This window comes from Amblyraja radiata, chromosome 25, assembly GCF_010909765.2.
Source record: "Amblyraja radiata isolate CabotCenter1 chromosome 25, sAmbRad1.1.pri, whole genome shotgun sequence".
NCBI lineage: Eukaryota > Metazoa > Chordata > Chondrichthyes > Rajiformes > Rajidae > Amblyraja > Amblyraja radiata.
In genome coordinates, this window is record NC_045980.1 from 8,567,042 (window position 1) to 8,589,226 (window position 22,185).

The 22,185-nt window shown below is 40.1% G+C and overlaps 1 protein-coding gene across 5 annotated transcripts in view; it reads left to right on the forward strand.

Annotated features, from left to right (window-relative positions):
* The first annotated feature begins 203 nt into the window (after window positions 1–203).
* The window catches only part of tbx5 (T-box transcription factor 5), a 28,602-nt gene continuing 6,620 nt past the window's right edge, over window positions 204–22,185 (forward strand). The window contains exons 1-7 of one of the 5 annotated variants that reach the window (XM_033043132.1): window positions 204–370; window positions 13,429–13,594; window positions 13,898–13,992; window positions 15,428–15,547; window positions 16,039–16,186; window positions 18,111–18,263; window positions 22,025–22,116. In XM_033043132.1, coding sequence (XP_032899023.1) covers window positions 13,445–13,594; window positions 13,898–13,992; window positions 15,428–15,547; window positions 16,039–16,186; window positions 18,111–18,263; window positions 22,025–22,116 — 758 coding nt within the window. In that variant the 5' untranslated portion in view covers window positions 204–370; window positions 13,429–13,444. Of the gene's footprint in view, window positions 371–7,113; window positions 8,650–10,444; window positions 10,959–13,346; window positions 13,595–13,897; window positions 13,993–15,427; window positions 15,548–16,038; window positions 16,187–18,110; window positions 18,264–22,024; window positions 22,117–22,185 lie in introns of those variants that run through there. The other 4 variants (XM_033043133.1, XM_033043129.1, XM_033043130.1 and 1 more) reach the window with 4 other exon arrangements.

Sequence of the window (22,185 nt, forward strand, 5' to 3'; positions counted from 1 at the left end):
TGTTCCATTATTCAAATTCAGCCAAATTAAGGTTTGAAATCATAGCTAACATACCTATCGCTCAGTCTCTCCAGCCGGATATCTTATGAACATTTACATGAATGTGTGCATTTGACTCGGCTAACCAGGTTATGCGCTCGAATATTCCGCTTGCCGGTGAGAAGGAGGGGTGCGCATGTGCTGGGCATGGGTGGATGAGAGGGGGCGGGGGGGATTACATTCCAAACTTGCCATCTGAGGAACAAGACCAAAACTGAGTTGTTCACAAATGATATCGGTTATCTCCACTTCATTATCTGCCTCCGCTGTTACTTATGCGCCGATTTTAATTCTCACCATCGACTAACTTTGCACTTACCCTTTCCAAAAGGTAAGTTCTATTTTCTTTGCGATGTACTGATTGCGGCGAAGTTCACCGTGAAAGGGTCGGTCGAGAAGAACGTTGATTTATTAAGACAAAGCAACATCTTAATATCTATATATGTTTCCAAGTTTGAACCCTGTTACGAACTTGGCACATCAACACAACATCGATCGTTGATTTCGTTTTACTTCTTGTGAAGCATGGAATAGTAAAAACGAGAGGGATTAATTTTAACAGACACCTCGATACTGTTTACTGTTGTAGTCGCCAAATTTTATCCTTCCCCTTATTGTAAATGTTCCAATTAGATTTTCAATCTGCTAACTCTGGCAGAACGTAAATATTTCAGAATAATTGTGACTATTTTCTTTTGGCTAATAGGGCGTTTCTCTCCGTGCTGGTATAACAACAGTCACGCCAAATGCTGGCGAGCGCTTATCCCTCGAATTTTGTAAACTGTTGGTTTGGAGGCATTTCAGAAATTACCACTGATCTTCAAAGCATGACTAGTTAACGTTCCTATACAGAAAACCCAGGCAATTCACTGATAATTTATTTATGTAGTGAAAACTAGGTGTTAGCACTTCTGGAATGAAAACGAAAGATGTGCAAGACTTCTCTGTTTGCGGGGATGGGGCAATTGTGCCTTAATTTCAAACATAAAAATAACAGGAATTCCTTACTTTTTTCAGTTTAGGATAAAGTGTCGTTTATCTCAGTTTACGTAGAACCCAAAAGCTGTGAACTTGCTAGGTCATTACACTTGTGGTATATTTCTGAGTTCGTACCTCTTGCATAGAAACAAGACGGCTGCAGGCGCTGGCCTTAACATCCGATAGGTAATGATTAACCTGCCTGTTAGCTTGGTACTCAATTAAGATTCATTTAAAAAAAAATACGGTCCCGGATTTAATGTTGGAATCCTTCACAGCATTATTAAATTATTAATGTCTGTATATTGAAACTAGAGAGATTGCAGTACTTTAACGTGGAACTAACATTTAATATGGCTTCAGTGTATTCCATTACCCGCATAGATGTCTTGTTCACCGTTATCCATGTAAGGGGGATCAAATTCAATACATAGGATAAAAAATCCCTTGTTTCGATCATTTCTAAAACTAGGTGTTAGCACTTCTGGAATGAAAACAAAACGCTCAATTATTGGCCATGTCGCTGAAACGGAAGTAAAAGGATGGTTTATAAAACCGAAGCAATTTTAAACTAGAGCTTCCACCAGCACCACTTAAACTCTCGAAAGTCGCGACCCCATTGTGTGTATAAGAGTAAAGATTCAACTGTGTATGGGATGGGTGTGAATTCGCCGTTGAATTATTTTCCTGGTATTTATGAGATCGGTAAAGCTTATAGCTACCCTATATAAATATAAGCAAATATTTAGACAGCTCCAGATTGTCTTCTGCCACTGTCGCCATATGGATAACGTGCAGTGTAAAATAGATTATCAAACCTAGTGATAGAATATGCAAAAAACTCCTCGCTGAGTTGCCTTGTTTTGTCATTCATCAAATCTCTCAAACCACACGAAATTTAGTGTGTTTTTTTTAACAATCTTTGAATCAGTTAAATGTCTCACACGGGGGGAGTGAAATTAATCTCCTTGAAACACATATTGGCAAAGAATAGCGCGGATGCAGCGCATCCGTATCATTGGTAAAATGGCCAAATCTAATTAAACCCGAATCAATGCCGTTCTCATAAAGTGACGGTGTCTCGTTAGAATATAAATCCCGAAAAGGGACCTTCATTTAACAGTCCACAGGAAGTCCCAGATCGCTACTATGATCAATACAATATTTTGTTTTGAAATGTAGCCTCTGTTATAACATGGCAAACACGATAATCGATTGTCACACGAGGCCCCATCAGACGAATTAATCATGTTACTGTGGCTCTGCTGGATTACTAAATTTTTCTGGAGAAGGGCCCTCGTTGCTTTCACTTAGGTGTCCGATCATTGATAATTGTTGGAATATGGTTGAATCGCCAGATTGTTGAATTGACATGCGTAGGAGGAAAGGTATCCTTGGGAGAGGAAGGAAATGCGATAGGCGAAGGCTTAAAGTACTATTATCACTTTGGCTGATTTTAATGCTGCTGTAGTGTTGGTAGCTATCAATGTTAGCACTTACAACGAATAAAGGATATATCATTTCCTTTAAAAACGTAAGTGGCATTTTTTCGACTTTTTAGAGCATTATCATGCGGGATATAGCCTCAAACGCTGATACCACTTCTAAATCTGAATTATAATCGAGCATTTAATACGTTTTTGAAAAGTAAGATAAAATATAATTCAAACATTGCTCAAAACTATTCCGATGAAGTAGAAATGTCATGGGCATTATAATTTCCATTTTATTCTGAATACATTAATTTTATTTTCGTATCCGCGACTTACATTTACGCATAAAACTCAATGAAAACTGTCTATTAAATGATAAATTCTATCCCCCCTCAGAAAAAAAATTGGTTGCAGATAGTTTAAAATGTTCGTTATAAAAGAGAACACGCATTTCCCACTTGTGCATAGTGTTGTTTGTTGAGTTTTATGAATTCTGTGCTTTTAAAGGCGCGCGTTGTTTGCCTGTGCATTTTTACCATACCCGGTACTAATCGAATGCAATAACGCACATGCGATCCACCGTCAGAACACGTTCCTTCGAAGTGAAAATGTGTGTTGATTATTGAATCTTCAGCTTTAAAAGACGTGCGCCTAAAGTCGACAAACTGTCGCAAACCTAGCAAATGTTTGCGCATAATATCATAGAGAACATATTTCATTCCAGGCCACCACGGGATAAAGAAATTCAAACGACACACAATTCACTCGTGGTTTAAAAAGAAGTTACACTTTAAAGGCTCTAACTAAAGGAAACTGATCACGTTCAAGTGAATTTTAAAGTAGGTCGGTCTCAAAGAAACCCATAAATGGTATGTTATTATTTAATACAGTTAGGCTTTAAACTACTAAAATCTTCAGGTATGGACAGGTATGACTATTTGCATCAGTATTTATGGAGGGAGAGAACACACTAAAATGAGCCTCGTTTGAAAAGATGCTATTAATGTGAATACAACTGTGTCGGATTCGAAATGAGAGGCCAGCTAAAAGCTATTGGAGCGTATTTCACGCTGCCAATATTTCAGGCGTTATGATAACGATGTTAGCAAACTAAACTAATCCTTTACACTTACGTATTGGTATGTTGTATCATTGTGATAAACTTTCTGTATTGGGGAGAGAATCCATTGCCAACATTCCTTGCTGAAAATCAGTTAAACGTCAAGATGCAAGTTGCGTTTGATCATCTTTAAACTGAAATGATACTGCGCTGTGAGGTTTAACAGGTTAAGTTGCGTGGTGGAACGTATCCTTTCTCATTCCTCCAAAGAATGCGGCAATATATTTGAGGCCTCTATTGAATTTAGATCTGAAACTGCGTGATATATTTGTCTTCTGCGCGAACAGATTAACCTTGCCGGAGAGGACTTGCATTCGGTCACTGGTGTAATCGCTCCGTCAGTTTGATCCGTAGACTAGCAATAGTCTGATTATTAGAAGGACCTCTGACATTCGCGACAGGATTTCGTTAAGATACAAATATAGACAGAACAGCTAAAAAATATGTTTTTACTTCACCATCTTAACTCGGCGGTGAAGAGATGTAGCCGCACAGCCTTTCCGTAAAATGGAGCTAAAAGTCATGATTAATAACACACCACTTGGCGCCAACAACAGGCCGCGTTAAAGATACATGCCTTTAATCCTCTACTGAGAGAGAACAGAGATCGCCCAGGCTAAACGACATGCTCCTTCGGCTGATGTCTTCAACAGTTTTGCAGTACTTTTCATCTTTGCAGCATTTCCTGTTAACTCGTAAACTTTTGATTGATAGGAAACTGATTAACCTGGCCGGGGTTACACATGTATACTCGCTGTACAAGTGATCTATAAAAACCGAGCACGGTTCCATCAGGATGTTTGTAGCTTCCATTGGTTGTTTCCTATGTATAGAAAAACGCACACGATCGCACTTTCTAAAATTGCAATGATTTTCGGGAATTCGAATATATTGACTGTTCGTCAGACCTTGAGGGACTAATAATCCTAGATCATTCCTAATTTGAAACGTTCCATAATTTACTGAAGGAAATGAACTTCCAGACTTTATTCGGTGATCAGTAATATTAAACAGTGTTTGTTTGCATTATTTGGTCGTACACTGTTTTCCACGTCGACTCATTTTAATTGGAAACCTCCTCTTTAATGTAGAAAACAATGGTGTTATTTTTCTTCTTAATTGTTATATTGATTTTACGATATTTTTATTTTTCTCTAAATCACCCTCATTGGGCAAAGTTATCCCCTGGAGACGAGTTAATATTAACATAATTCTGAAGTATGGAGATTATTATTAGTAACTCCGGCCAAATTAATGAAGTTTGCATTCTAATTCTCGGACCATAACATTGTACTGATAATTCACAGAAAGTCATTCATAAATTAACTTAAATTATACACAAGTTTATCGTTGTTCAACGCCCCCCCCCCCCCCCCCCCCCCCCCCCCCCCCAAATGTGCCCTTTCTGGTACATGTACTCAAAATCGAAGTAACGTAAGTCTGAAGAAGGGTTTCGGCCCGAAACGTTGCATATTTCCTTCGCTCCATAGATGCTGCCGCACCCGCTGAGTTTCTCCAGCACTTCTGTCTACCTAACGTAAGCACAACATTATTTCTTAGCTGCTCCTTTGATTTCCTTCATGGCCTATGGGAATAGTTGATCCACGTTTAATGCTCATCCTAGTCGCTTCTGAGAAGGTAGGACTGAGCATCTTTTTCGAATGGGTAAATTGCCTGTTAGTGACAGTTAGTTGTGTTAGCTGGGACGCCAAATGGTTTTGGCCCAAGAATGATGGAGGAATGCATGACTTTATGTTTCCCCCATTGGGGTGATGTATAACATTAATAGAAGATTGGAGATGACGGTGTTCCCATGTGGTAGTTGGCTTCGTCCTTCTAAATGTTGGGGATGGTTGGGTTTTGAGGCACTGTTATATAAGTTTCAACAAGAATTTATAGGTTGTGCACAGAGCGGACAGCGACCATTCGTCTTGGTGGAATTATGGTGAATTTGGTGCTGGTGAAGCATTTGGTGTAAGCTGGAATTTCTTGGACTTCTTGAACCTGGTTAGAGTTGCAAGTGGCGTGCGTTACATCATGTCCCCGTGGATGGGAGGGAGTCAGCATCTGAACACCTTACAGGTACACAAAATTGCTGGAGGAACTCAGCGGGTGCAGCAGCATCTATGGAGCGAAGGAAATAGGCGACGTTTCGGGCCGAAACCCTTCTTCAGACTTTCGGCCGTTTCGGCCCGAAACGTCGCCTATTTCCTTCGCTCCATAGATGCTGCTGCACCCGCTGAGTTCCTCCAGCAATTTTGTGTACCTTCGATATTCCAGCATCTGCAGTTCCCTTTTGAACCCTGAACACCTTACAGGTTGAGTTAACTTTTTGGTAGGATTGTTGAGGTGGGTGATTCCAGGGTGGCACTGTGATTGGAAATCATGGGTTCGAGGTTCGATTCCAATTTGGATGGCTCCCCTCTCCCCCCCCCCCCCCCCCCCCCCCCCCCCCCCCAACACTTAGCTTTGTTGGCGCTGCCTAATTTACACCTGTTTATTAGCAATATGGATACTTCCATCGAATTAACAGTCAGTATGACGTTTCCGTATTTTTTAATGTATTTCAATTAATTACACACCCCCTACTCATATGCCATTCCAAATGTGCACATTTTACGTGTGCCAAATTCGTTCATGGCTACCATGTGTAATATTTAACATTTATGTATTTAAGAACAGCAATAAATGTATTGAAACCCGGCAAAATAAGTAGATAACATTTCAGTACACATTAAAACTTTACTCTAAATGCACCATTTATTCTAAAGATAAATTCATCTTATTTAAAATAAACAGACCTTCAAGCTTGCATAAGCATTTACACGCCAACCTCTTACAGGTTGAACGCATGTGGAAAGTTAAATGCAGTGCCTTGTTTGTTATATGTAGGCAGGGATTCTAATGAAGGATGTGGATAACAAGACTGGTTTAATGAAACTTTGTTAATTCCCAACAACCGCCAATAACTAATTGCCACGACTAATAAAATAAAATATTGTCTCATTTACGGTTGCCAATTTAAAGAGTTTTTAATTACGCTTTATTTTGATTTTTTTAAATTTAAACGATGACTAGCCCCGGTAAACAAAAATAATGCTAAAAATGAAATCCAACACTCGCTGAATTCAGTTCATCTTTTGATAATTGGATTACTGTAAAATTATTCTTTTTTAAACCGTACATGGAAGGAGATTCTGCAGGCATTAAAAAATCACGTGAGTGATCTTTTTCAGATCTCAACTCCACCTCATATTGACCCATATCATTGTGACAAATGTTTCCAGAGTCAACGGTGCAAATGTGCGATTGGTAGCTCTGCATTATTCATCACGGTGAAATCCTTAAAGAATAAAACGACTTGAATATACAATCATGGATAAGTACCTTGAGACCATTGTGCTAAATGGGATGTGTAATTATTTATTCGGGTCGATTCATGGAATAGTACATGAAATTCCATTCTAATCCATTCTATATTGCACCCAGTTTCGATGCATTGATTTTATAACGAATTTTGTTTCAAAACTATGTGGACTTACAACTGGAATTGGGCCTCGGCACGTATTAAATTGAATTGGGAGCCTGCCCGTTGTTGTATGTAATAACCAGACAAATTCCCATGATGCTGTTTGCAGCCAAAACAACGGAGTAGTAACCCAGGACCCCGCCTGTTTAGAAAAACTGAAGTAAATAATTTTATGCAGTAAAAAAATGGCTGCAGTGACGTTTTGCTGTGCAGTCTTGTAACTACAGATTTAATTTAATATTTCATACTTTAAGAGACCACAGTATTTCTCTGACATGTGTAATCAAATGAATCATGCATGCAGCAAGCATCATTTGGTTACATAGCAAGAATACAATTGTTTTCATGTTGTTACAGCCGCAAAAAGTATTATTCATCACAGAGGCCTGTTATTGTTTTATTTCGAACGGCGAACGCGGCCATGGCCTTCCCTCATACATTAAGCAACTGCGATGTTTAACCATTTCAGCTAAAATGCATTCTATGTTAAAATTTTCATCCCAAACATGATGTTTATTTAAATAGGAAATAAACATAGATGCGTTAGTGCACGTTATAAATAGCTTCTAATAAACATTGCAGATCGCTGGGACTTCACTCATCGCAAATACTTGCCAAACATGACTGCCAATATCGTTTCCTAAATACAAAACCCTTAGGTCACTGGTATTCTTAACAACCCTCAACTCCGCTCGGCTCAAAGTAACCTTCTCACTTATTTAATTGGCGCTGCATATGTATTATTAGGTGTGCCAGCTGCGGAACGTCATCGGAAGAAAGTCTTAGCATTTTGGGGTTTTTTTTGCAATGAAGCAATGGATGCCTCTAACGATTTTATCCCCAATTTCTGTTAGCTGAGTTAGTGGGGCAGATGATAAAGTGAACACTGGTAATAATTGCTTCCCAAGCGCTATCTTCTGATACTGTGAATCAGCAAGTTATCAATGACTATATATAGCGCAGTACTTGTCACCCAAGTGTCTCTACATTCATTTGACAAGATTTCAGTTAATAATGCAATTCCAGCAACCGAGTGGCGAATTAAACTGGGAAAAGAGAACTGTGGCACAAGAATGTTAAACAGACTCCAACATCTAATCATTGCAACCCGATAAAGAAAATACATTCAACGTATGCCTTGTTGGATTTTAAACCCCACATCGAGCATTGCCTGGTCTACGCAAATTGCAATGCACTTGCCGGCAATGATCCTGATTCGGGTTAAGAATCCATCGGATTTCAGTCAACCAACACAAAAAGCCCATTTGCGTATTGGTGACGTTAACGACTTCTATAGGTGAATGGCTGATGTTCTCGCGGCATTCTTTATCTATTGGCGTATGACTAGTAAAATCTCTAATATTAAATTCGGTCAAGTCGCTGGAGTGGTTTAATACGAAAGTAACTGGGCGGTGTGTTGACCCTGGGCTGAAGTGTTCCTGGCGCCGAATCAAACTTTTAAAAAAAAGATAGGAAACAAAAGCCTGCAAGCATGATCCCAACATAACGGGGAGCTGGTGTTTTGGTCGAGGAAATATTGCATATCGTCAGTAGGTAAAACATATCTTAGTTACAAAACTTCTGATGTGATGATGTATTACATTGGAGATGGCTGAAATGTATTATTCAACGTGCGTTAACGTGGGTGTTGCCGTCGTTTTTTACTATAGAACCTGCAGATGTATTGCCACTATTTTAAAATATGCATGTGGCAACGAGCTATCTGTATTAGGTTGTAAAGACACAATATTCAGTTGGAGAGATTAAATAAAATTTCATCTACACCCTTCACCAAATATTCCGGCAATGTTACCGAATCGCACAGTGCCCAAACAATACATAAACATTCAATATCTGGACGAAATTAAAGCTATCATCTAAAGTAGTACTTTCCATCGCCTTAACAATGAACATATTCATTCTATAGCATTAAGATCCGAAAAAGGCAGGTCAAATAACGCTGTCGTGGTATTGGGGAGGGGAATATGAAACATTAGCCGCATCTCACCGTTAAGTCTAATGTCGTGATGTTTAAACTACATGCATCGAGATGCACATAGTAGAAGTAATGGTGATTTAGGCCAGAGCACTGCCTAATTTAAAATAAGGGGCGAATTCGGTTTCACTGGATACGAAGAAATATATTACACCTTTGCCTTCAGTGAGTCTCGCAGTCGTGACTACTCGACATTACTGACTGTATAATGTATGCTATGATGACAGAGGGATACTGTTTTATATTAATTTCCTCTATGAAAAGTTCAGATCTAGAAGTGAAAGCTGTGCTTGTCAGTACATCTTGCAAACCAATACGAAGTACATTAGCAGAAAGTTTATTAAATCGTATGTAACTCAGGTAGCCACAAAGACATGTGTATTTGATTGAAATGTAAAATGTATTTTGGTGTCACGTACAGGATTACTAAGAGACATGAGACCATTTCCTTATCGAAAATACAGTTCCTACACTGGTTAATTTGGAAGGTGAGAGCATAGTGTATAGCAAACATGACCCATTCAACGATGCTCGAATGATATATGTATTTTGAAATAAGTTGAAAAAAGTATTGCGAATTTAAATCCTTAAATGTTACTGGTTTCACTCTACGTGAAAGCCTGTGTATTTGATTTGATTGTCACGGGCATTAATTTACACGGTGCCGTTAATACAGTCTGAATCTATGTCTTAAACCTCAATTCGCAAAATTCTGATAAAATACAAAGATAATTTTCAATTCTTCCCCCTCCGCTGATAAATACAAAGAGAAAAATGCAAAAGTATCCAGTCCTGTATCTTAATACTTGCTTCTTCAGACAGGCTTGTGACTTTCTTGAATTCTGCTTCTCCCATCTGGATAACGTCATGGTGTGCTCCGGAGTTATCTACAGCCTAAAAGGGGAATCGGATTTGCATTTCACAGCACTCAGTGGAATTTTGTTTTCTCCCGGAGAGATTTCTAGGTCCTGTCAGTGGATAAAGGCTTATTGGTTGTGTGTGCGTGTGTGTGTGGCTTAGTGTCTGTGTGTGCATGTGGCTGTGGGTGGAGGATTGTGTGTGTGTGTGTGTGAGAGGGAGAGATAGAGGGGGGGGGGGGGGGGGGGGGGGAGAGATAGAGATAGTGAGCTTATATCTAGCTAGCGATACGAGAGTCGATAATATACGATCTCTCTCTCTCTCTCTCTCTCCTCTCTCTCTCTCTCTCTCTCTCTCTCTCTCTCTTCTCTCTGTCTCTCCTTCTCTCTCTCTCTCTCTCTCTCTCTCTCTCTCCGCTCTCTCTCTCTACTCTCTCTCTCTCTCTCATCTCTCTCTCTCTCTCTCTCTCTGTCTCCTGTGGGGGGTGCCTTTTGGTTTAAAAAAAAAGGACCAAGATGGATGGTGAGGTGCTCAAGTTTCATCGTGTCTTTGTGCTGCGTTTGAGCTGCCAGGATGCTGGGGGGTCTGGGATGAGTCGTTGTGTGTGGATCAGCGCTGGTTGGACAGGCGTTCAGCACTTGGAGCGCACGGAAGGTTGGTTCCCCACGTCACTCCAGTCAGCGCGCTCCACTGGATGTGCGCGCATTTCCTATATTACACACACAGCGCCCACCAAATCTACCTTATGGGTGAACTGCTTTCCCACTCGTCCTCTGCACGCCAAGTTTCTTGTGCATAGCTACCACAGATCCTACGACAAGGCCTTATTTTTCCACCCTCAAAATCACTCGTTGCGCGTCCGGCAACCTGGAAGTATTTGGAAAAGTGCAATACCCCTGGCGATCTCTGGATTGTTCAGCCTGGGATGTGTTCTGTGTCTAACCAGGGAAGACAGCGATTGCGAAGGATTGTATCAATACTCTTCCATTGTGGATAGACCTGAAGGTACATTGCCATTTCTCCCTCGGGTAAAGTTTAATTCTTTGTGTTCTGCATTTCAGCTTGCGTGCATGTTGAGTGCATTGTCTGTGTGAGCAGCGATCGCGATTTCTTTCAAGTATCTTATCACTGAATAACGGGGCCTGCACGGAAATCAAAACAAAAGGAAGTATTTCGGATTGGTCCAGATTATTGTGGGCAAGTCTTTAGGAAAATGCTGGGAGCTGGACATCTAGTAATTAGTGAAATTTCAAAAACTGTCTATATAACCAATAGTGGCCACTGTCGAATATGAGTGTATGTTTACATTTGCAAGCACAGTGTCGCGGCCTATCTGTACAGACACATCGCTTTCTTCTGATCCTCTGATACTCTTCCGTTTATACGTCAAATTGTAATATTACCAATCATAATAGAAGTGGGAGGGTTTAGCATCGAAAAAGTGGTTCCTCGCAGTTTGCTCGACTGTAGCGAGGATTTAATATTTCTGGCGATTGTTTTTTGTAAATATTGCCGGTAGCATTTTCTTGTCGCTTTCCTCCCGATTGGGAAACTCTGCAAGCGACATATATTCCCGAAATCAGTTACTCTTTTGCCGGAACTCGAGCTAAGAAGCATGTTGATGACATACATGTTCATGTAGGTATTGTCACATTATAAAACATCTACATTAGTTGAAGTTAGCAGAAAGTGCAAAGTGGCAGTGCTGTTCATCCCATACAGAGCAGGCTTCATATCTTCACTGTCCGAATAAGATTGTTATAAAATAGCCAGCGAGGTAGACAGAGTCATTCCCATTCGCCGACCCAAAAAGGAAAATATATTTACAACACACAGGCCTTCCTCCTAAATACCCAATGCATTCTCATTCAATCGTATGATGCATTAACAACGTCCTGAAATTATGCTTTATCTTCATATAAATACGTTTTGCAAGTTAATTCCGTCCATTACAGGTACACACGCTATGTTTGACGATTTGTGTGAATTATTCATAACCGTAATGCTGAGCAATAGTAAAACGCGTGGGTAATCAAGTGTGCGGTCAAAAGATCCGTGAAAAATATGATTTCTAAATTAAACTAAATTACAGATATGTACTTAAAAATAAGAGGATGTTACAATTTAGCATCTCAATAATAAGAACAATCAAAGTTGCGTAAAATCTTCTCAGTTAAATCTGCTTTGAACAATGTCCTTTTGTGTAAACAATTGATCAATAAAATATTAAACAGGGCTACGAGCCGGCGACATATAACTTTAATGCACATAAATATCATGAACCCATTAGTAGCCGCACAACTGGGATAAATGCGACCTACGTTATTTTTGCATTGTAATCCCCTTCGTCTCTAATCGTTTGCGCATTATAAGCAGAGGCCTAGTTTAATTGGATATGATACAGACCAACTAAACGCTATCCAAATTGTGATTTTTATTTTCAGTTCTGGGAAATGCTGGCATGCTTTTATATCCAAATGATGAAAATATTAGTGAATTGTTTTATTGCGCGCTTTGTGTTTCATTTGCATTGCAAACTCGGGTCAGTGTTTTTGTGTCTCAAAGTGATGACGAATATAATCATTAAGCAGAGAGAGAGAGAAGATGGGAAACGATGAAGTCAACTGGACTGTCAAATGAATGTAGCTGGCAGTATTTAGGTAATTCAGTAACCGACTCAAAACATTTGCGCCACATCAGAGATGAAATAACACCTTAAGATAGTTTAAACTAAAATGCGGGTGCTCTGGTGACAGGTTGTGGAGGCGGGGAGGTGTGGTAGGGGTTGGCCTTTCAAACGGCAGAACTCTGCCCATTTGGAAAGCTATGATCAAATGCAGAATATTTAATTTTCAGTCGATCACACGCTTCTGAAATCTACTCATTATCAACACGATCACGTGCCTCGCCGTCTACTAACTCGGAGTGTACGGCGAGTGATTAAAAGCGCTCACCAGCAAAGCCCTCGCAATAACACGGTGAAAACTCGGACTGATGTCGAAAGCTGCCGACACTTTAACAGGGCCCTGAAACCAATGGAAGAAGTTGGGTCAAATGCAGAAACGCTGGTCTACAAAGTGGAGGGATTGTAATTGCTGCTTAGACTCCAATCAAACAGTTGCTCAAAAGCAGCCTGCAACCTTATCTTTATTACTCTTTCCAGAAGTCCAGACGAATTTCGTGAATACCTCATTTATCATTTGGAGCCAGCTAAGATTGGCATTATAGTTTTATCCTTAATTTTCCATAACTTCATATAAAAGGCCTGCATTATGTAATAGTGCGGCAGCTCGGTCTGGTAACATCGTATTATTTTTGAGAGCGTTTCGTTTCCCCCTTTGTCCCTTAACCCATTCGCTATTTTACTATGTTTTTTACTGCATATTTGTCAAGAAGGGACTGTGCCGTGTGATGGTCGTTTTGCGTTGCTTACAATTAAGTCTCAATGCTTGGGTTTTCCTGCCTCTCTCGCAAGAATCGTGCGGCGGAATATGGCGGAGACTGAAGAAGGCTTCGGGCTGCCAGCTTCAACACGCAGCGACCCCGAGCCGAAGGAACACTCTTCAGAAAATAAGCAGGACAGCTTGCTCGGTGCGGCCAACAAACCCCATTCCCCACAGCAGGCTACATACAGTCAACAGGTTGGTCTCAGACAATGAGTGCACCTTATTGCTTAACACGGGTAACAATTGGGTGTTACATGTAAATGTCTGTAAATGCATCTCTGACACCTTTCCCGGTGCCAGTGCTCGCAGACGCTTGATTGGTTAATCTCGTTCCTTGTTACATACTTTAAGACCAAGGTACTGATTAAGTACTGATTTTGTAACCGAGGGGGTAAATTATAACGGGAAGCCATTGCATTGATTATTTAGATTGTATTTATTTTGTTGATAATGTACTTCTAGGCATGGGTATTTATTAATTATATTTCCCACTTCTAGGGAATGGAAGGGATTAAAGTGTATTTACATGAACGGGAGTTATGGTTAAAATTTCACGAAGTCGGGACAGAGATGATCATTACGAAAGCGGGAAGGTAAGGGAGTGGTAATTAACCCAAAACGAAATGCTACCATAATGGCTGTTGTTCTTACAATGACAATTTACTGTGTTCATGCTCATAGCTCGACTGCTACTTAAATGCAGTTGTGAATATGCTTCCCGATCAACCAAAGTTTGCAATGACAGAACTTTCACTGTTATACAAAATCTGTTCGTCCCAAAGGGAAATTCTTAAGTGTTTCTAAAGAGTCGAATATAATAGATAGTTGATAACTCTAGTTCTCAACGTTAAACAGGCTCAGATTAATCAATTTTTAATAAGGAATATTTAATGTGGCTGTAGAGCGCAAATCCAGTCAGCCTTGAAGTGATATTTAAGCTAGACTGTTTATAGAATATATATGAAAGCTTCCACAGATTTTTAAATTTGTCCTCGTTTTATTTGTAGCAACTATAGTTCGAATGTTTAGCTAAACCGCTGAGCTTTTATAAACTGATGCGGCAAGGTACTTTATTGAACATACAGACTCGAATTAATAAATTATACTAATTACATGAAATCATCTGCTCCCCGCAACATTCGCATTTCATTAATTTAAAGTCCCCCCCCCCCACCCCCCCACCCCCCACCCCCCCCCCCCCCACCCCACCTCATCTTTAGTTTAGTTTATTTTGTAAAAATGATAATTGCAGTAAGATTCTAAATAATTCACACACTTGTAGAATGAGGCAGAAATTCGGGACATTCAAATTGAGATTCCTTGAAAGAGCTAAGGCAAACAGGATATCATCTTAATTTCGGATTAAAACAATGATTTGTATTCTGCCCCCTCAACATTTCTTGATTTGCATGCAGACAATATGTTTCCTCGTGGGCTTTCAATTTCATCCCACTTACGCCGAACAAGTAATAAATATTTATAAAGATCTGCATATATTCAAGCTGTTATTCAGTAATATGGTGAGACAACAAATATAGCGCTTCCAGTTAAAAGCCTTTTATTCTCTCCCCCCGCCCCTCCCCCCTTTTTTAATGCGATGTCAATGAATAAAGTCATCTTTAGATTATATTTCCAAAGTATTCTGTAAACACATTTCGCATTCACAAACTAAGAGCCACTTTGATACAAAGAGATGGAACATTAGGCTTTGTACGCGGGGTACAAATTAGGCCATGATCGAAGCCATGTTGTGTACATTAGTTTGCTGCATTAATGCTGCCTGTTTACCCGCTGCTTTTATAACTCGTGTCTACTGTGTACATGAATTACAGATCGTGTTTGTTTGTTCAGGTTGAACAATCAACCTTTTTTCCATCAGTTTGCTTGTACAAAACAAAGTCATGTATCAGTAAACACCAAACGAGGTCTCCAGCGGCACGTATCATTGTTTACAGTGGTGGGAATTCATATTTTCTATGGAGAGTGGTTTATGCCCCTGCATTAAAGACGCTTCTGGTTTTAATTCAGGCGCATGTTTCCCAGTTACAAAGTGAAGGTGACCGGGTTAAATCCGAAGACAAAATACATCCTTCTAATGGACATCGTACCGGCAGATGACCACCGTTATAAGTTCGCCGACAACAAATGGCAAGTGTAGTATTTGTCTGCTCCATCACACTTACGAGATTTAAATAAAAAGTAGAATTCTTGTTGGGCTGAATAGATTTCGGAATATTGTGGTAATGGTGTTGTGTGGGGATATGACAATGATGAGTCTTTTATACGCGCCACTTGCTGTTACACGGGTGGAAACTGACATGTATATTGTGTATAAAGAAGGCCGTGTGTGGAAAAATGAGCGTCTCCCTAAGTGGGTTTATAAGGTTTGATTCAGACAAGTGCGCGGCCTTTTTTTCAAAATGGAAATTCCCCCCTGGTATTTGGAGCATTTCACTTCCTAGCAGTGATTCTGTGAAGTAGATTCAGAGTTTGGTTTCAACGTGTATAAAATATTCATTGAGGACGACACCTGTTTTATCGTTGGCAACGCTCTTTGTGTGTTCCGTGTCTAGACTGGACTGATGTAGGAGTTTAGCTTCGATTACCCCTGGACATTTTCCACGCTTTATTTTCCCAAGGTCTGTGACGGGGAAGGCGGAACCTGCGATGCCGGGGAGGCTGTACGTTCACCCAGATTCACCTGCCACTGGGGCGCATTGGATGAGGCAGTTGGTATCCTTCCAAAAACTCAAACTTACCAATAACCACCTGGACCCCTTCGGACATGTAAGTGTTTCACTATTTTTATTAATTGCATTCCACCTCTTTCCATTAAGTAGCTGAACTCCAATGATCATCGGAACCTGCCCAATCTTAACAGAAGAGCACAAATTAACGTTGGGCTGACTGTTAAACACGCGGTTATCACGAAAGTTACATCCTGTCAAACTTTTTGCCATTCACGCTAGCGAGGAATGCAAAGAAACGGAACCGGCTCGATGGTCGGCGAAGGGTTAACGGGAAAATTGTAGAGTGGTGGGACATTTGGCTTAACGTGAATAATTATCGTTGGTTTTCTCGTGTTGCTGTACATCTTAGAAATGAACATTAACAAGGTTGCTATTTCAACTGCGGAATTGGGCCAAATTATGTTGTTTTTTTTTTTGAAAAAGCGGCGCATCAGGAATGCAATAGTTTGCAAGCACCAGTTGAGAATGGAACCTTTCACTTTACCTGAAATTAATGGCCTTGAACACAAATTGCCTCATTCTGCTGCGATGCACGATGGGACACGGGGAGGCCTGTCTTAACATAAACAATACCAGTATTATGAGAGAGGCACACGTGTTCATTTCCCTTCCATTGCCCGGCCTAACTTTCCAATCCATTCGATGCGAAATAACGTTGTATTACAAAGTGGCCCAAACACCCTCCTTTAAGTTCCGGGGCGCCAGTGAAATCCTTTAGTTATTTTTTTTTAAATGAGTTCCGTTATTCCAGTTGATGTGTAAAAGTACTGACATAGAACACATCTCCGCCGCCTGTAGTATCTGCGAGATAAGAATCAACGTTAGAGAACCAGAACCAAAACACAAATTGGAAATGTCAACTTTAACAGTGGCGCTGAATTTCCCCAACATTCGTCTCTACCAGAACAGAGAGCTCTGTTTTCCGGAATTAAGCACTTCGTTAGGTAACGGTAGCCTTGGAAACTGCCCGGCACAAGATGGAAGGCCGATGAAGGCAGCCTCCCCTACTGTGAAAAGGCGGCGATTGCAAAAATCTCTCTAAACAAACGGATTGAGAAGCAACAATGAGAAATTCATTTAACAAATTGCTGGATGTAACCAGTACTGGTAGCCTCTCAATTAAGCGGGATGTAATGAAATTAAAAATCATTAGATCGTTCACCAGTGATGTCTAGGGCTTACGGGACTGTCAAAGCAATTTAACTAAGCCTGGGGGATGAGAGAGACTCCAAGAAGAGATGACTTGGAGGGTTTGCCATTGCGGGACAAGCAGCGTCTTTCTGTCGCCAGAATCGCTCCCAACCCCTACCCCCTGTCTCCCAACAATCTTGGCGATCTTGGAATAATTGCAGAATGAGTCCTTCTGTTACCAGATGTTTGTAACGTTTTAAATCACATTTAAAAAAAATGAAAGGCAGCGTGTCCTCATAAGAGGCTGGCTGCGAGTGGAAGGGACTTAGTTAGTTGGGTACACAAAATTGCTGGAGGAACTCAGCGGGTGCAGCAGCATCTATGGAGCGAAGGAAAGTTGGGTGCTTTCCAAAATTTAAAAAAACGCCGCCACTCTGGGCGAAACTCCCCGGAATGACAACAGTTCCCGTCGTTGCCGGCAAATTGCCATTTGGTTGAGGACAATTACAGAAGTGGGGGAATTGAAAAAGACGAGCTATGTGGCGATCTTTCCCCGAGTGTTTAAAACCAAAAAGAGGTCTGAGCAAGGGTCTCGACTCGAAACGTTATCCAATCTTCCTGTCCAGAGATGCTGCCTGACCCGCTGACTTTTTGTGTCTGTCTTCGGTTTAAACCAGCATCTGCAGTTCCTTCCTACGCAAAGAGAAACCCTACACGCTTCCTTCTCTCGTTCTCGTTTCTGCAAATACCCACCACAAAGCTGATAAAAGGCTAAATCTAAATCCTTGGTTTTGATCCGAATATTTACTTTCCATCTTTTCCTTTGTTAGATTATTCTAAATTCGATGCACAAATACCAGCCCAGGTTGCATATTGTAAAGGCCGACGAAAATAACGGATTTGGGTCGAAAAACACGGCTTTCTGCACCCATGTTTTCGCTGAAACTTCCTTTATCGCGGTCACATCGTATCAAAACCACAAGGTAAGAATGTGAAGTGGGTTTGAACCACCTCGAATCCATTCGCCCACTCACATCCATGTAATCCCAAATTTCACTTCCAACATATTGTTTGTAATGAGAAGCAGCATCCAGTCTTGTGGTTTTATCGATCACTGGCCCGGCGTGAAATTGGGCAACAAAATGGACAGGTCGCAATCGATAAGTGGATGTTGTTATTGCGGTACATTGCGAACGAACGTGACACTTTAGTTCTATAGTTTAATTATTAATTTCATGGACACACGTTAAATATTTATTTGTTGTTTATTTATATTACACGGATATTGATATAGTTTCTCAGATTCTAAGAACATAGATAGTTAACATTGGGAAGATGTGTGTACAGTAAATTTCAGATCACCAAGTAACACGCCCCCAAATTGTTTTCATTTTATTATTAGATGCTGATGGGTCGCGGTATATTTTGGATATTTCTGCTTTTATTCCAGATGTCTACCGTTTGCGATTAAGGCCGCTTATTTTTTGTTCCGTCAGGGATCTTGAGTGCGGCTTGCACTATATGAGGACACTTTAATAACTCACCACAAATGAAAAGTTTAGACTAATTTTTAATTTCCGCCTTTAGTGAAATAACGCCAGTTGGGGAATTAGTTGAGGATTCAAGTTGCAAAGATCAACAATCACTCTGGCGGATGTCATTGAACGATCTGAGGAGGGGGAAACACCATATTTTATAGTTCTGTTCAATTGCCTCACCGTCGGGTTAAACAATTGACGGGCAAACACGTTCTCCAGCAACGTTTATCCCAGTAAAAGGTCGAGCCTTGGAATTGGAATTCATTTAAATTTCCAACCACAATCAAAGCAAGAGCCTCACCTGCAGTTCACCAATTGCAACACCGACCTGACATTTATCACTTTTAATGAAAAAAAGATTGCGTTTCCCTTGAAATTCCATCAAGTCCAAGGTTTTGCAGCATTAGATTGGGGTTTTGAACAAGATATTAATATTCTTCACGAGATTGTAAAATATTTCAAGGAGACGTCCTTTAAAAAAAATCACCTTTGAAATGTGGTCCTTGGGATTCGAGGATTTTCACCAATTTAACAGCAAGGGAACATTCGTGTAAATGAGCCGTGCCAATCAATGTCTGCCTCTTAGAAAGTGTAAGCTTCTTAGGAACAAATATCAAATTAATTCAAAACTGGCAGGTTGAAAGTTAGTAACAGGATACATTATTTGGCTGAGAAGCACATAATTTAAAACTCTTTACAAGTACACGGCCGGACAATTAATTAGAAATACACATAGCGGCATTTACTCCCCAAGGTTTTGTGCTCAGCACAATTGAATGCTGCTATCCATTTTATTAAAATGGGCATGTTAAGTATAAAGCCGTTTAGGTTCTGCCATGTGACTTTGAAGCTTTTTGTAAGGTAACCTGTGATTAGCTGGGAAAATAATATTTAATCATCAATGAGCTTGCAACGCGTCATTATCGTTTCTCATCTTCCCTCTCTCTGCTTAATGATTATATTATCATATTATCATATAATCATTGAGACACAAAAATACTGACCGGAGTTTTGTGTAGGAAAGACAAATGAAACACAAAGCACGCACAAAAATAACTCACTAATATTTTCATACTGAGATTAATGGTATGTTCATCGAAAATATTATCAAAAAAGCTGTTGGAAATATATAAAATAATGACGTGTTATTAGATACATAGTATATTAAATACTTGTCCAATGCATAACTCTGAAAGCAAGAATGCGTGCACTATTTGAGACATTAAATCGAAGTTGGCTATTTTCTATCAATACGATACGTTATAAAATAACATAATATGGATATTTTAAACTCAAATAACTCAAAGATATTTTATAAATATGAAAGTTAGTTCAGCTCATATTACTCATAGTTCAGCCCGCGTGTTTTCCATTCTGATTTATGGTGCTTCCGTGGCGTATTGCCTTGTATTTATATAATGCCACGGCGCCCTGACTTCACACTTACGAAAACCCAATTGATTCTAACGCCAGCTCCCAAAGTTACGCTGTTGAGTATTACTTGTAGACTAATTACACCTCGTTGTGCCGTTGACGGGATCAGCACGGGATAATATTTTCTCACCTTAAAAGCAAAGAATTTTGGAAAAAGACTTTTCAAAATCGCCAACACACGTTGCTCACGGAATATACGGAAAGTTTTAAGGTTTGAATTGGTCCTTTAGACTTGCCCAAAATATCCACTGCAGGATATTTAGTTGTGTAAAATATTGGCCGTACATTTTCCTAGCAGTGGGATAACAACTTTTGTTACAAATAATGACAACTTTTGTTACAAATAATAATAATAAAAGATTATTATTTTAGAATAATAAATAATACATTTAACAATAAAGTAAGAAATAATAAAAACTGGGTTCTACTGAAGATAGACACAACATGCTAGATTAACTGAGTTTAAACTAAACTCAGCGGGTCAGGCAGCATCTCTGGATAAAAGGATTGGGTGACGTTTCGGGTCGGGAGATGCTGCCTGTCCCGCTGAGTTACTCCAGCATATTGTGTCTATCTTCGGTGTAAACCAACATCCGTAATTCTTTCCTACACAAAACTAGGTTCTATATGTCTTCATTTTCAATCTGACCTGGCTAATTCATTAAGTGCTAGCAAGGGTGACTGTTGCACCAGCAATACCTGGAACGGACGTGGCCGGAGTCGGCTCTTGGTAGCTTGGCAGACCTCAGCTATAATGGTCAACATACCAAACGTCCGATCAATTCAGACAAAGCAGCGGCTAACACGTGTGTTTGGAAAGCGACAGTAAATTACTTGAGACATTACTTGGAAGTTTCCTGGACAGCATGGGCACTTTTATACCGCCTCTTTGAGCCGGGTTTGCAATTATTCAGCAACGAAATCCAATTCAAAGGCTTTTAGATTCCCTTTTCGACCAGTTTTTTTGTGCCCATTGGATTTCTAGGCGATAACGAAACTTCCAAATCAGCATGACCGGTCACCTCGCAAAAAGACGCAAAGGTTTATATCACAGGCTTAGCTTTACACAATTCACTGACAGATTAACGTTACTATAAAGTATACCGACATGTGCTCCATCCCGTTTCAGACCGACAATATAATTAAAAAATAAATGTATCGACCCGAAACGTCGCCCGTCCATTCCCTCCACAGATGCTGCTTGACTCGTTGAGTCCCTCCAGTACTTTACATTTTCTTGCATCCTCAGTCACTTGAGTCTTAACTGTGTTTAAAAACGTTCGGAAGGTATGAGTAAAAACACGTACTTTCTTTAAACACGAAAAAAAAATCACGCGGTGAAATAAGAAAAGTTGAAGATGAACAAAGAACTGCAGATGCTGGTTTATACCAAATATAGACATAAATGGCTGGAGTACCTCAACGGGTCAGGCAGCATCTTTGGAGAAAAAAATGATGTGACAATTCGGGTCGGGACCTTTTTCACACATCACTTTACTCTAGAGGGTCTGAAGAAGGGTCCCGACCCGAAACGGCACCCATGTTTTCTCTCCAGAGATGCTGCCTGACCCGTTGAGTTACTCCAGCACTTTGTGTCTATCGTTGAAAAAATAATGGGTCAGATATGCACTTAAAGTCCATCTTAACGTCAAGCTCACTGTTTTTGCATTGTCATTATAGACGTACGGGTTGCGTCTACGCGGGGATGCTGTTTTAAAATATTTTATTAAGGAATTTAAGGAATTTAAAACATTTTTCGATTTCTAATTTAGATTACCCAACTTAAAATAGAAAATAACCCTTTTGCAAAGGGATTTCGTGGGAGCGATGATATGGAGTTGCACAGAATGTCACGAATGCAAAGGTAACTTGCTTGCACACCCCTGCATTGTATGTGATACAGATAGACCAAATAAATGCAAGCTGTCCGGGA